Source organism: Eleutherodactylus coqui, chromosome 9 (assembly GCF_035609145.1).
Source record: "Eleutherodactylus coqui strain aEleCoq1 chromosome 9, aEleCoq1.hap1, whole genome shotgun sequence".
NCBI classification, from domain to species: domain Eukaryota; kingdom Metazoa; phylum Chordata; class Amphibia; order Anura; family Eleutherodactylidae; genus Eleutherodactylus; species Eleutherodactylus coqui.
In genome coordinates this window covers 173328229-173340249 of record NC_089845.1, presented here as the reverse complement: position 1 = coordinate 173340249, position 12021 = coordinate 173328229, and the positions used below count along the sequence as shown (strand labels likewise).

Sequence of the window (12021 nt, the reverse complement as noted above, 5' to 3'; positions counted from 1 at the left end):
ATATAGTGATTGCGCCCCCAGCTGCTGACATGTATGTATATAGTTACTGCACCCCCCCAGCTGCTGACATGTATATATGTATATAGTGACTGCACCCCCCCCCCCCCCCAGCTGCTGATGTGGGAGCTGATGCTGGTACGTTGTTGCAGATTACCTTTAGGGCACATTCACACGGACATTAAAGTTGCATGCGAGATTCTGGGGCCCACCTGGCAGTGGACAGCGTATCCCGTCCGTACACCGTGAGCATCGGATGGGCGGGGACCCGCTGGGACACATGCCGTGCGGGCGCCCCTTCACATGAATGCTGCTGTTTGCCTCCTATTTTCAAACTGTTTGTTAATATTTCTAATAGCCTTCCTTCAATATTCCTAGTTAAGATCTCTGCTTGCTGTCGGTGAACTGGAACCTCTTGATACTTAAAACCTGCTGCGCTGAGGGTCTGCTGCACTTGTGTCCTTTCTAGTTCCCCCCATCTGCAGCTGGGCTCTCCCTGTGGTGTTGCCAGTTTGCTACATTGTATCGGTCTGCTGCCAGGGACTGTTACACTGGATGTACTCTGCCTGTTGCATGTAGTTTGCGTGTCGTCTGTGCCTCGTGCCGATGAATGGCTCACCTTCAGTCGAGTCAGTGAGGGATTTCCCTGGCAGTGCCGCATACTTGGCACGTGTGTTGTGTGGGTATGGACTGCATCGCAGTGATGTGGCAGGACTGTAAGCGGAGGGCGCGTGTCATCAGGAATGTGCAGCGTCCGCCGACCTCCTCCTGTTATATGATCCCGCACTTAAAGGGATTGTCCGTGACAGAACTCTCCTCCCACGGGGTCATGGCTAGGTGGGGGCCGCCGCTGTGGACAGCAGTGTACACATTGCAGCGCTCGGTCTGGTGATGTGAATGCATCTATCATTGTATTTAATTCTAAAGCATCTAGGGCGCTACAGCAATGTGATAGCCGCTGATTGCTGGGGGTTCAGCCGGTCAACTGTGGGTGAGCTGTCTTGTTGGTCAGACCTGGACAACCCCTTTACAGGCCCTTTAAATTAAACTCACCAGTATGTCCTGGTGTCATAGTGTTGGGCATTTGTGCGTTCCGTGCTAGCGTAAATGTTTGCATATACATACACACATAGTACGTTTAAACCATATTGATTTGCATTGCGGTGCTCAGATGCTATTTTTTTGTCTCCTTCATGCATGTAAATTCCGAGTGCTATTTTGTCCCATATTAAAGACTAGCTGATATACCCGGCTTCACCTGAGTTATATATATATATATATATACCCTACTAGCTGATATACCCGGCTTCGCCCGAGTTAATTTGGTACTGGTGTTTATCTGGTGTTCACACGGAAAATCTTATGAAGTCGTGGTTACTTTAGAGATACCGGAAAAACATATGTTCACCATTTTGCATAGTTCTCTGCGTTACCCAGGAAACACCACGTGGAGGTAACCATGCAACGCTTCCTTCATATAAAATGACATCAGGAAGTGAGAGAATTAGATTCCATACGTAAAATTTGGACGCTAATTCTTTTGCGCTTAGAATTGAATAATCGAGTTGGGACCCATTAGCTTTCCCTATTTATGACATAATCAATGCTCATGCCAAATTTCGAGTTTCTATGACACCGGGAAGTGAAAGAATTAGATTCCGTACGTAAAATTTGGACGCTAATTCTTTTGCACATAGAATTGAATAATCGAGTTGGGACCCATTAGCTTTTCCTATTTATGACATAATCAATGCTCGTGCCAAGTTTTAAGTTTCTATGACACCGGAAAGTGAGAGATTTAGATTATGTACGTTAAATTTTGACGCCAATTCTTTTGCGCTAGAATTGAATAATCGAGTTGGGACCCAATTACATTTCCTATTTTGGAGATAATCTATGCTCGTGCCAAAATTCATGTTTCTATGACATTGGCAAGTTGGAGAACTTTTGGCCAGTGAGTCAGTCAGTGAGTGAGGGCTTTCAGCTTTATATATATATATAGATAGATTGGAATTGCCTGTTCAAGTGAATGGGATGGCATAAATGCGTAGTGGATACCCATGAAGGCAGGAGAAATCAGTCAGGCTGCATACAGGGGAAAAACCCAATATGGTACAAATACACCGACTGAGAATGCTTCCGTCTGTGTGAATGAACCCTTCATGTGATGCTTGTAAGGCTGGGTGACAACCAGTATGGCCGCCGTTGCCGCCTTACTCCTACTCTTCTGAATAGGTAGTGGGGCCGTGTTGCGTGTTTGCGTGATGCTCCGTTCTTGTATGTTGTGTGGGTTAACTTACACGGACAATTTTCCTCACACTGTGCGAGACCAAAAAGCTGAGCAGGTCCCGTGTTGGTGGGATTCACGCAGGAGAGGGGGACTTGCCACGTGGGGTGTCTTGCACAGTGCGTGATTACACTTGCTATCGGGCCTGTGAATAGGGCCTTCACCGGGGGCGCGGGGGGCGCAGGTTATTCACTTCTTTGCAGGCAGAATTGCCATTCAGGGGTCTGGAGAAGCCAGTGACACATTGGATAGAAGGATATGGCTGAAGGACTTGTAGGTACTGTCAGAGGTTCTGGGCGCAGGCTCTCGAGCCCCCCACTGACAGCTAGAGACCCTTCATTCTAGCTATTACAGGGGTCATTCCGCCCCCTAAATGACTAGAACCTGTCCTGCATGGTGGAATGATCAAACTACTAACCACCACTTGTCCGCCCAATCCGTGTGTCACGTATGAGTTACATGCAGAGCCTGACCGCACCTGTGATGTCAGTTACTGGCTCTTAGCTCCACCTCCTGATCACATGACGCTGACATCACAGATCCTTTATGCTTGTGTACTGAATGAGGGATTATGGGTGGACTACATCCCCCACAAACCACTGCAGCCTCAGTTGCTATGGATACAGCAGTCCTCAGTCTGGCAGTTTGTAGCTGGTTGTGAGACAGCTGCACCCCTGTGTGAAGACTCCAATAAATGACCTCTCACAAATGTCCACATAGCTCGTTTGCTGACAGGATCTGTGATGTCACCGTCATGTGATCTGTCACATTGTCTCTGAGTTGAATGAGGGATTATGGGTGGACTACATTCCCCACAAACCCCTGTGGCCTCAGTTGCTATGGATACAGCAGTATTCAGTCCGGAAATTTGTAGCTGGTTTTCAGACTGCCGCACACCTCCAATAAATAACACCTCACAAATTTACACATACCGGCTCTTAGCCCCGCCCCCTGATCACATGACTGTGACGTCACCACAGGTCCTTTACACATACATGGCTGGCTGTGCATATTGACCAACAACATTGGAGCCTCGTCGTTCCCCGGTATCTTCACGTCTCCTGACCGTTATATGATGTCATCTCCAGTGCTAATGCCGCCAGCACCAGTCCAGCCTTCATCTAATCGTCAGCCGTTGTCCAGTGGTGAGACTAACCGTCGCTGTCGTGCAAACATGTCAACACGGGGGTCAACACTTCCTGAAGCTAATGCAGCTTACATACACAGTGACAAAGCACGACGTTACCGCAGCCACCAGCTCATAAAACACATGCAGTTCATATGCGAAAGCAATGTAGCAGAGCTGCGTGTGACATGCACGTAGCAGAGCTGCGTGTGACATGCACGTAGCAGAGCTGCGTGTGACATGCACGTAGCAGAGCTGCGTGTGACATGCACGTAGCAGAGCTGCGTGTGACATGCACGTAGCAGAGCTGCGTGGTGCATTGCGCCATCAGAAATACTGGTACTATAATTTCCTATTAATTCCTAGTAAGGGTAATAGTCGCCTCACCCCATTTCCTGCCTCTTCCCGACAACGAGACATGTTGCTTGGTGATTGGCTGCAGTGGTCATGTGCCCCTGGTGTCGGTGGAGTCGTTGGTGTAGCAGGGGGCATGCACCCTTTCCTTGTGAGTGCGATGCAGTTTGTGAGACCCGCAGCACACGCGGTTTTCGCGCCCGTTTTTAGCGTGTGTGAGCATCACATGGTATTTCAATAGGAAAACTTAAAAATCTAAATTTCTTTAACTGGCCTGTTATTTGTTGTCTGGGAGCATCATCCATGTACATGTGGGTAGAGGGGAAGTGCTGCGGCCCTCGGCTATCTCCCACCCCTGGGACCCCCACTAGTAATCCCACATGTGCTCTATGGGGGGCGCCGTTGCACCCGCCTTGTGCAGGAGGATCATGTATGGGGTAATGGTGTGTGCTGCGCTGTACGTGGGGACGGCAGCTTCTGTTTTGGCGGTGTCCTCGTTCCGCTGCCATAGATGTGATGCATGAGGAGTTCGGCTCTGGCTGCTGCTATTCATTAAATGCTCCCCATTGTGCAGATGTTCATTATCTCGGCCCTTCTCCCCATTAGAGCTGGCTTCTCTGCGCATTAGGAAGGCCCAGCAATTGATTGAACTTCTTCACTGTCAGATGTAGCAGAGCTGGGATTACCAGCTATCAGGCCCGCGGACGGCTGCAGTGCTGAGGTGTGTTGGGGCTTATTCACAGAGCCCCTCACGCTGGTCCACGAGAACAGGACTAAATATATGGCCATGTCATTAATGCCAAACACGGCTTTGGCAGCCCCAGCCTGCAGCCCTATGAAACACCTTGGTGGGTTATGCTAAAAGACAAACACAGCTCTACTATATGTGCCAAACTCCACTTTGCCACACCTGACGTTGCATTGCAGTCCCTACATGTGACAGGCTCAGCTCGCTGTTAGACCCCTGCGGTGGGGTTTGCTTGCAGTCCTATGTAACAGTAAGGTATGTTCTACGCCCGTGGTCCCAGCTCTGCTGCATCTGTGACTTTCCATTGCTGCCTCCCATCCAGGACCCTGTTGTGCAGCCGCTGGCCTGTCCTGACCTTTAGCTGCGGTTGCAGCGTCACCATCTGTAATTCTCCGTCTGGCTGTGGATTAGTGCATGCTGTGAGCGCGGCCCCCCGGGGGGCTGCGGAGGTGCTGCAGTGCATGCGGGATGACGGGTGGGTTTTGCACATGCTGATGCTGGGTGCAGTTTCCTAGGGTTTTGCGGCGGTCATTGTCTGCTCCCTCCTCCCCACATCTTGCTCTGCATGTTATGGAGGGCTCTCGGCGGCGGCCTCCCCTCCCTCCGCTCTCCCCTCCCCTCATGGACCTCCTCTCCTTCTCATTTCCTCATCAGCTTGTGTTTTTGTGTCCCTATGGCTAGGATGCCGGATCAGATCTCCGTATCAGAGTTTATTTCGGAGACCACAGAGGATTACAATTCACCGACCACCTCCAGCTTCACCACCAGACTGCAGAGCTGCCGGAACTCCATCACCGTGCTGGAAGAGGTGAGAGGAAATGTCACTTATCTGTGCATGTCAGTACATACCGTACGTGGACCTATAGATGAGTAGAGGACGTGTCTGTACATACCGTACATGGACCTATAGATAGGTACAGGATGTGTCAGTACATACCGTACATGGACCTATAGATGAGTAGAGGATGTCAGTACATACCGTACATGGACCTATAGATAGGTACAGGATGTGTCAGTACATACCGTACGTGGACCTATGGATGAGTAGAGGACATGTCAGTACATACCGTACATGGACCTATAGATGAGGAGAGGATGTGTCAGTACATACCGTACATGGACCTATGGATGAGTAGAGGATGTCTGTACATACCGTACGTGGACCTATAGATGAGTACAGGATGTGTCTGTACATACCATACGTGAACCTATAGATAGGTACAGGATGTGTCAGTACATACCATACGTTGACCTATAGATGAGTAGAGGATGTCTGTACATACCGTACATGGACCTATAGATAGGTACAGGATGTCAGTACATACCCTACGTGGACCTATAGATGAGTAGAGGATGTCTGTACATACCGTATGTGGACCTATGGATGAGTACAGGATGTGTCTGTACATACCGTACGTGGACCTATAGATAGGTACAGGATGTGTCAGTACATACCATACGTTGACCTATAGATTGGTAGAGGATGTGTCTGTACATACCATACGTTGACATGTGCACCTATAGATGGGTAGATGATGTGTCTGTACATATGGTATGTTGACCTATAGATAGGTACATGATGTGTCTGTACATACAGTATGTGCACCTATAGATAGGTACATGATGTGTCTGTACATACAGTATGTGCACCTATAGATAGGTACATGATGTGTCTGTACATACAGTATGCGCACCTATAGATGGGTAGAGCATGTGTCTGTACATACTGTACGCGGACCTATAGATGGGTAGATGTCTGTGCATACCATATGTGGACCTATAGATAGGTACACGATGTGTCTGTACATACAGTATGTGCACCTATAGATTGGTACAGGATGTGTCGGTACATACAGTATGCACACCTATAGATGGGTAGAGCATGTGTCTGTACATACTGTACGCGGACCTATAGATGGGTAGATGTCTGTGCATACCATATGTGGACCTATAGATAGGTACAGGATGCATCTGTGCATGCCGTATGTGCACCTATAGATAGGTAGAGGATGTCTGTACATACAGTATGTGCACCCATAGATGGATAGAGTATGTGTCTGTACATACCATACGTGGACCTATAGATGGGTATATGTTTCTTTACATACAGTATGTGCACCTATAGATAGGTAGATGTCAGTACATACCGTACATGGACCTATAGATGGGTAGAGGACACATCTGTACATACCGTACGTGGACCTATAGATGGCTAGAGGATGTGTCTGTACCTATAGATGGCTAGAGGATGCGTCTGTACATACATTATGTGCACCTATAGATGGGTAAATGATGTGTTTACATACCGTACATGGACCTATAGATAGAGGATGCATCTCTACATACATTATGTGCTCATATAGATGGGTACTGGATGTGCCTGTACATACCGTACGTGGACCTATAGATGGGTAGAGGATGCATCTGTACATGCAGTATGTGCACCTAGACATGGCTATAGGATGCTTCTACTTAGAGTACATGTGCCTATAGATGCTTAGAGGATGTCTTGTATCTTTATAGTGTTTCTATACCCCCTATAAATTGTTGTAGGTTACATCTGTTACCTATAGATGTTTATAGTGTCTGTACCTCCATTGTGTACCTATAGATGGTTATGAGATCTACCCTGCACTCTTATATCTTTACGGTACGCGTCTATACCTCCACCATATAGCATCCACCCCTTACCTTTATAGTTTGTCTATACCTATAGATGGTTGGAGGATCTGTTCTGTACGTTTATTATATATGTGATTGGCCCAGCACCCATACATCTTTACAGACTGTCTCTGGTACTATTATGTAGGGATTGCACCAGCTGTATACGAGGTCTGCAGTCTATATGGGTGTTGGATGGTTTTGGTAGCTGTCTATCTTTTGTATGATGGTCTTGATGCCTACATATGTTTCTGTCCTGCGTCTGGCACCTATACATTCCTATAGCATGGCTCTGATATGGTTCGCTATCCCGGGTGCTGAAGAGGCGTACGCTACGTGGAAGTGTCTTGTCAGTTACAGCGGGGCCCATATACGTTTTTAAACTCGATAGTCGCTTATACCAGCCATGTGTGCAGATCCCTGTCCTGGTGGTTTGCTGCAATGTATCAGCGCAGGTAACTTGTCTGGAGTCCCGGATTCTCTGTACCGGAGATAATGGCAGCGAGCCCTCAGCTGTAAGGTGTGTGTGTATATATATATTCTCTTCAGAATGACAATGATGATCCAATTCACTGACAGCAAGCAGAAGTAGGACAACAAGGTACACTTTTTGTCAAAAGACAGTCCGCCCCAGACGTAGTTGTGGTTGTTTTGCTGCCGGCATGCGGCTCCATCTCTGATATGATGAGAGTTGTGGGGTGATTAGATGAACGGTCACTGGAGGCCCAATAGTGGGTCCTAAAAGGTTCAGCAGGATGGAGGGTGGCGCCCCCTCTGCACGGAGCGGGGTACTGCCAGAAGAGCATGCATAAACCGGTGATGTCAGAGAGGCGGTGCGGTGAGTCCCTTACATCCGGATTATTAGACGGTGATAACAATGTAAGAGATTCCCAATTACAAAGTGCGGGATTATGGGATGCCGGTTACTGCTATGTGGCGGTGCGTCCGCCTGCACTGCGTGATAAGGAACAGATTCTATCCTTAAAGGGGTTGTCCGAGTTGTAAGATGTTGGCACAACCCCTTCACCGTGCGCCAACATAGCAGACTGTCATGTAGTCACGCTGCGTCCGCATCCGGCACGTCCGGCAGCACAGGTGTGAATGTGGTCTGCTGTGCTGCTCTGTCCTTTCACCATGCTTTATACTGCAGTTCTGCTTGCTCAGGAGAGTCCAACTCAGCTGCACAGTCTTGGAGCCTGATGTAGTCTCAGATCATCCTCTTCTTTATCATAGTCTTAGGCTGTGGCTTTCTTCCACCCCCCATGCTTTATACTGCAGCGCTGTTTGCTCAGATTGAGGCTCTATATAAGCACAAGATGGCCAGGAAGCCACTAGTAGCCACCAGCATGTATGAATATTCCCTTTATCTTCCCCAATAATGTCCCTCAGCAGCAGCCGGGAGTGTATGGTGTTCAGCGCGTTGGACCTGCGATCGCACGCTTATTTGCCGTCACACTGCCCGTTGCTCTGGCGTTTGAAAATAAGGTTTTCAGGTGCTTTTCCCATAAATAGAAAAAATAAAGCTAGTCTGAGATCCTGCGGAGGGGTCGCAGGCGGCGGAGGGGTCGCAGGCGGCGGAGGCTGCGGGTCACAGCTGCTAAGATTGCGGGTCACCCCCTTCTACTAAGAAGTGATGACCTCCGTGACCGCACCTACCTCCGTGCTCCTATGACCCTGCACTCTCACATGTACGTAGGTGGAAGGTCTCTTGGCGGAGCGCTCGGGGAGTCGCGGCGTTACTTCTCCTGTCCAGGGGCCGACGAGGATCAGCGGCGAACGGGTCTGGGGAAATGTCGTAGAATTACCTGATAGGTTCCGGGCTGCTGCGGCGCCTCCTACTGCTCTTTGTGTGAAGGGCTACAGGCGCGTAGTGTGGATACATGTGGCTGCCGCAGCCAATCGCTGGCCTTGGCAGTCTTCTGTACTAAGGCCAGTGATTGGCTGCAGTAGTCACATGTACCGCCATGAGTGTACAGAACATGGTGAGGAACGAGAGAGAAGATATCGGTAAGGGGAACTACACCCGAAATATGGATGTGATGGGTACTATGCGGAGTCCGTATGTGTATACTGCCACAGCTAGACACAGGTATACACTGATGCCCCCTTTATTAGACACCTGGCCCTCTCATGATTGGCGCCCCCTGTACGGTAATTCTCCGCGTGACCCCGGAGTGCGGTATAAAATCACTTGACAAGTTTTCCGTGGATCAGTCTGTGTGAATCCACATTAGATGGAAGATCCAGCGATCGGAGCAACTTCCAACGAGGCCGGTCATCAGTGCTAGACTAGCCGGAGGCTCACTGCCAACCGCAGGGGGTTTCATGTAACGGTATGGTAAATATACACAGAATGGCGCAATCGAGGAAAACATCCAGCGAAAGGGGATCCTGTGGACGGAAGCAACTAATCACTGAAAGGGGTCGGAGGAGGATGTCAGGAATCGTTCTGACCAACAGGCTGCACAGTCAGCTGAAACGCTGGAGCTCCAACTAACGTGTCCGAACGCACAACTCGCCGTTCCTCCGCACGGATGGAATAACAGTGGACGACCAGTTCCAGCGCCATTGTGTCTAAGAGAAACAGACTCCAGCGGGCAAAAGAGCGCAAAACTTGTTATAGAATCCTAGGATGGTGGAGTTGGAAGGGACCTCCGGGGTCATCGGGTCCAGCCCCCTGCTCGGTGCAGGATCACTAAATCATCCCAGACAGATATTTGTCCAGCCTCTGAACACTTCCATTGAAGGAGAACTCCCCACCTCCTGTGGTAACCTGTTCCACTCATTGATCCCCCTCACTGTCTAATATCTAATCTGTGTCTCCTCCCTTTCAGTTTCATCCCATTGCTTCTAGTCTTTCCTTGTGCAGATGAGAATAGGGCTGATCCCTCTGCACTGTGACAGCCCTTCAGATATTTGTAGACTGCTATTAGGTCTCCTCTCAGCCTTCTCTTCTGCTAAACATTCCCAGATCCTTTAACCGTTCCTCATAGGACATGATTTGCAGACCGCTCACCATCTTGGTAACTCTTCTCTGAACTTGCTCCAGTTTGTCTGTCTTTTATAAAGTGGGGTGCCCAGAACTGGACCCAGTATTCCAGATGAGGTCTGACTAAGGAGGAGTAGAGGGGATAATGACCTCACGTGATCTAGACTCTATGCTTCTCTTAATACATCCCAGAATTGTGTTTGCCTTTTTGGCTGCTGCATCACATTGTTGACTCATGTTCAGTCTGTGATCTATTGGTATACCCAAGTCTTTTTCACATGTGCTGCTGCTTAGCCCAATTCCCCCCATTCTGTAGGTGCGTTCTTCATTTTTCTTGCCCAGATGTAGGACTTTTCATTTCTCCTTCTTAAATACCATTCTGTTAGTCGCCGACCACTGTGCAAGCTTTTCTGGATCTTTTTGAATCCTCTCTCTCTCTTGCCTAGTGTTAGCTATCCCTCCTAGCTTTGTGTCATCAGCAAATTTGATCAGTTTCCCACAATTCCCTCCTCCAGATCATTTATAATAATGTTGACCAACACTGGGCCCAGGACAGAGCCTTGTGGTCCCCACTTGATACATTCTCCCACTTGGATGTGCAGCCATTTATGACCACTCTTTGAGTACGATCACTCAGCCAGTTGTGAATCCACCTAACAGTTGCCTTGCCAATCCCATATTTGGTCATTTCCCAATAAGTCTGGTATGAGATACTTTGTCAAATGCTTTACTAAAGTCAAGATATACTATATCCACCGCATGTCCCTGATCAACCCAGTTGGTGATTCTGTCATAGAAGGGCATTAGATTTGTCTGGCATGACTTGTTTGTTACAAACCCATGCTGGCTCTGGTTAATTACTCCATTCTTATCCAAGTACTTGCATACATGCTGTTTAATTATTTATTTGTTCAAAGATCTTTCCCGGTATAGAAGTCAGGCTCACAGGCCTGTAGTTTCCTGGATCCATCTTCTTCCCTTTTTTTGAAGATAGGGACAACATTTGCCCTTTTCCAATCTTCTGGGACTTCTCCTGTTCTCCAGGTATTTTCAAAGATTATGGCGAGTGGTTCAGCAATTACCTCCACTGCTTTTTTTAGTATCCGAGGATATAATCATCTGGGCCTTGGGACTTAAATTAATTTAAGTTAGGTAAGTGTTCCCTCACCATCTCTCTGCTTACAGATAGCCTGCATTCTTTTATTCCCCCAATAGCACAGGGAAGTCAGCTGATGTTCCATCTACTTTCTGAGAGAAAACAGATACAAAATAGGAATTTAATAGTTCGTTCTTCTCAACATCATTCTTAACCAATTCACCATTTTCATCTTGTAAGCATCCAGTAGTATCTTGGACTTTTCTTTTTCTTTTGACCCCCAAATCCTTTTTATTGCTTTTGGCCTCTCTTATAAGCCTCAGATCATTATCATCTTTATCTTTTCTGACCCTTGCCCTGCAGTTTCTGCAGACCCCATTATATTCTTCTTTAGATATTCCCCCTCTTTCCATTTGATAAACATATTGTTCTTCCTTTTAAACATGTGTACAAGTTCTGTGTTCATCCATCCGGGTCTCTTTAAATGCTTCCCATTCTTCCTTCTTTTAGGGATTGGTAACGATTGTGCTTTGAGAATCTCATTTCACAATATTTCCCAACCTTCTTGGTCATTTCTGTCCTTAAGAACATCCAGTCATTGGATTCTTCCTCTTTCTGAGTTCACTAAAATCTGCCTTTCTGAAATCCAACCTTGAGGTCTGAGTCTTCTCAGGTCTTCCTCCCCTTGTTATCCAACATCCAAGGATAGCATGATCACTGCCTCCTAAGGTCCCAGCCACCCTTACTCCCTCAACCATTCCCT

At 47.9% G+C, this 12021-nt stretch overlaps 1 protein-coding gene across 4 annotated transcripts in view; it reads left to right on the top strand.

Moving 5' to 3' along the window:
* The window catches only part of ASAP1 (ArfGAP with SH3 domain, ankyrin repeat and PH domain 1), a 403335-nt gene that overhangs the window by 157621 nt on the left and 233693 nt on the right, over positions 1-12021 (top strand). For all 4 annotated transcript variants that reach the window (XM_066578799.1, XM_066578798.1, XM_066578796.1 and 1 more), the window contains one exon: positions 5194-5320. In XM_066578799.1, the coding sequence (XP_066434896.1) occupies positions 5194-5320 (127 nt within the window). The remainder of the gene's footprint in view (positions 1-5193; positions 5321-12021) is intronic.